This window comes from Alosa sapidissima, chromosome 3 (genome assembly GCF_018492685.1).
Source record: "Alosa sapidissima isolate fAloSap1 chromosome 3, fAloSap1.pri, whole genome shotgun sequence".
Lineage (NCBI taxonomy): Eukaryota > Metazoa > Chordata > Actinopteri > Clupeiformes > Clupeidae > Alosa > Alosa sapidissima.
Window position 1 is genome coordinate 29,304,838 of NC_055959.1, and position 3,595 is coordinate 29,308,432.

At 45.9% G+C, this 3,595-nt stretch overlaps 1 protein-coding gene across 1 annotated transcript; it reads right to left on the reverse strand.

Moving 5' to 3' along the window:
* Positions 1-446: 446 nt before the first annotated feature.
* si:dkey-43p13.5 (homeobox protein unc-4) lies at positions 447-3,233 on the reverse strand. The gene is made up of 3 exons (XM_042085391.1): positions 2,575-3,233; positions 1,605-1,762; positions 447-1,428 (listed from the first exon to the last, which is right to left on the reverse strand). The coding sequence occupies exons 1-3, from the start codon at positions 2,810-2,812 to the stop codon at positions 994-996; spliced, it is 831 nt and encodes a 276-aa protein (XP_041941325.1). The 5' UTR covers positions 2,813-3,233; the 3' UTR covers positions 447-993.
* Between the last annotated feature and the right edge of the window lie 362 nt (positions 3,234-3,595).

The window sequence follows — 3,595 nt, forward strand, 5'->3', positions numbered from 1 at the left end:
AAGTATGTTTGCATTTGTAATCTTCTGACGAGTTGCTCTGTCAGGGAGGCCAGTCATTTTTCAGCCATGTCCATTGTTTCCTCTGTAGGGCTTGTGGCAGCTTGCAGGCATCCTGCCTCTGTTGGCTGCAGAGGTAACCGGATAGCCAGAGCAAGATCAGCCATCGATGAGATCACTGAAAACTCATCAGAGCATTTCCTCTCTCAGCAATAACACTGACCTGACACCACGACTCACAGAAGAGCAAGATTTCTGATGGATTCCTGTTACACAAAGATATTTCAGTGCAGTGCATGCAAATGCAACACTGAACAAATATATGGCATTTAATAAAAAGCAAAACTGATTCTGAAGGTTCTGTATGAAGTTGTAAGATAGGCGCATTTTCAAAAAATGAAATTGTATTTTTAATTATCTATTTACAGACAATCAACAGAGCAGTACTTAAGAATATGAAATACATTTCATATGAAAGTAAAAAAAAAAAACTATGACTGAATGAGTGAATTTGTTTGTGTCTCTAGGAGTGGGGGTCTGGGGAGTTCAAAAATGAAAGGCAAAGATAAATAAAAATGTAAAGCAAAGTAATAAAGATGTAGCAGACCGTTCCAGCCACATTCAACTTTCTGGCATTGGATCTGTTTAAAGTAAGCAGTAAGTGATAAGCAAAACTAATTAATGGGTATGACATAATAAATAGACCCAATTTCATATTCAGTTTCATCAACCGAATTTACAAAGCAACAGAAAATAATAGTCTGGCTTAATGCACAAATGAGAAAGTTAATGAAATTTATTTGATAATATCTACGAAGTTATTTGCACACCAAAAAGAAAAAGCGCAGCCTCACTGGCCCAAATCTTTTCTGCAGCAACAAATAAATAAAATAGGAAACTGCGTGGCTCTTAAAACATTCTGTGTTGTGGTGTCTGAAGATCAAAATGTGTACCTATGTGGCCCATAGAATGTAGCACTGCCTCAGTCACTCCCCCTCAGTCACTCCCCACATCTGTAGCCGCCACCTGGGTTTGTAGCCGTCTCTGCCACCCAGCTTTGGCTACCGTGCTGTGGATCTCCGCCTCGTAATCCCTGGCCTTGGCCCTCAGCTTGGCGATGCTGCACGAGCGGAACTCATCTGGGCTGGGCCCCCCCTGCTCCTGACTATCGGACCCCTGGATCCCAGCAGCGGGGGCCGGAGCCAAAATGGCTACCTGGGGAGGTTTGGGCCAAGAGCAGTTTCCTCCTCCCCTCTCTGGTTTCCTCTCCCAGTGGTTTGCGTTTGGGCCCTCTGAAGGGCTCCGGCTCAGGCTGGATCTGTCCATCTTTTGTCTGTCGGCGTCGCTGTCCCTCCTGCTGCACCGGTCCCCCGCATGTCCCTGCAGTTTTATCTGCCGCCTCATCTTTGCTCTGCGATTTTGAAACCACACCTGGAGATGAAATGAAACAGTTTATTGAGCATCATGCAAAAAGAGTGTAGCTAGGCATTAGGTCAATATCATGTGCCATTTTTAGACTTTAGTGTACTGTAGTGAACGAGTGGCCGTTTCCAACTCAGGGTTTGACAGGGTGTAGTACGGACTGCTTTAGTAGAGGCTTTGCACACCTGCACCCTGGCCTCAATCAGGTCCAGCCGCAGTGCCAGGGCCTCCCTCATGAAGACGTCCGGATAGTGAGTGCTCTCGAAGGCCTTCTCCAGCTCCTCCAGTTGCCAGCTGCTGTAGTTGGCGCGCGCCCGCCGCTGCTTCACTGGCCGTTGTTCATCTGGAAACCGGATCACAGCCACCAATTAGACCATCGCCAACGGCCAATGGCGGGCTAATGGCTCTAGATTGGATAATTACTGCAGTGTTCATTAAGCCCTCTTTAGCAAGGGGCTGGGAATAATTGATTGTTAGTTACGACCTGCTAGCCAATCCTTTGTAAACATTACACTCCTATTAAAAGACGTTCAACGAGAGTGGTGAACAATTATCAGAGCTATTTCACCATACAAACTATTCCGTCTTATTACTGTATTACTTAACATGTTGCCTGCATGAATGACACATTTTACTTTACATTAAGCAGATACCAATTATATGTTATGTACATGGGGTGGGATAGTGGGACAATAATGTCTGTAAGATTTTTATAACTTTGTGAATCTGTACTGTATACTGTAAATACTAATGTCTGTATTTCACTGCTCCATCTATCTGCCCACGGACTATGGGCAGAAACTAGCAATTTGCTACAACCTGGCACAAGACATCTAATAATGTTTTTTTTTGTGCACTGTCCCTGTCATTGTACAAAAGTTAGTACATGTACAGCAAAAGTGATCTGAGGGGAATGAATCCACATCATTGCTACCTACTTGGAGATCTACTTGGAGATCCCCCCCGTCATGAACTGGAAAACTGAATCTCATGAAAAATATGAGTGACTCAATACCAATATTTATGACAAATTACAGTCAGTGATCCACCAATTGCAAACAGTAACGCTAACCTCATCATTGGTAGTTAGCAAAAAGGGTACCCAAGTCATTTTGCCAGAGAGATGCGGCTACAGTAAGGTCAGTAGGTACTCACCCACGGTCTCAGCCAGGTGGCTCAGACCAGCGGCCTGAGAGGCCAGCAGCAGAGCCTGCTTGCAGGGCTCAGGCTGCAGGTAGCTGCGCAGGAGCTCGTAGCTGAAGAGGGGCCCTGGCAGCAGGATGGGAGGGGAGCCCAGGCGGCCAGGGAAGGCAGGGAAGAGGTGAGCAGCGGCCGCAGACGAGTGTAGAAGTGGAGGGCTGAGAGCTGTCATCAGCTGCCCCGGCCCAAACATGTCTCTGAGTGATGGGCTTGGCTCCTCAGAGGTGGCAAAATAAAAAAGAAATAAAATAAAGAGTACACTAATATTGGTCTAAGTGGTGTAGGTTGCTTTGGTTATTATCAGGTTCATCTGATAAGAGATTGAAGTTTTGTGTGCAGCAGTATAGTCCTTCTTCCTCCTCAGTGTCAACCTCTGGCTCTTCTTGAGATGCAACCACTCAAGCAAAAATGAATCTGTTCAATTTGAACTGAGCAATGCAACAGCAATTACGGGTCCAACAGAGAGAAGTGAGTTGAAGTGGTGTTTTGAATAAAAGCAAGTCCCTTTGCCAAGGAAGCATTCTCACCTGTCCTCAGGTGTGATTCTTATTCCTATCTGAGAGCCGCCTCCCTCTTCAATCACATGACTCACCTGCGACTACTGACCCCACCCCTCATGAAAATAACCGTCCTATCAGAAGGAACGTGTCCACCACATGATTGATCATCATTACTTCTCATCAGTCTGTTAAAACAGTAATTCCGCTCACCTCCACCCAACACCTTATATGGCCGTGACCTCTGTATGCTAAAAGCATGTCTGTCTGTATGTAGCGCAGAGCACAGAGACAAGTTCAGACACTTTTTGCGATCCAATTCAATGTGATGGATCAGACACAGAGGTGAAAAAATAACACTGTGCCCGAGAGATTCACGTTATGAGAGACACGTAGACAGCGCCGTGGAGATGCTCACCCATCACTCAGCTGCCAGGGGCTTGCTGTGGTTTCTGTCATGCCTGTGCTCATGGGTGACA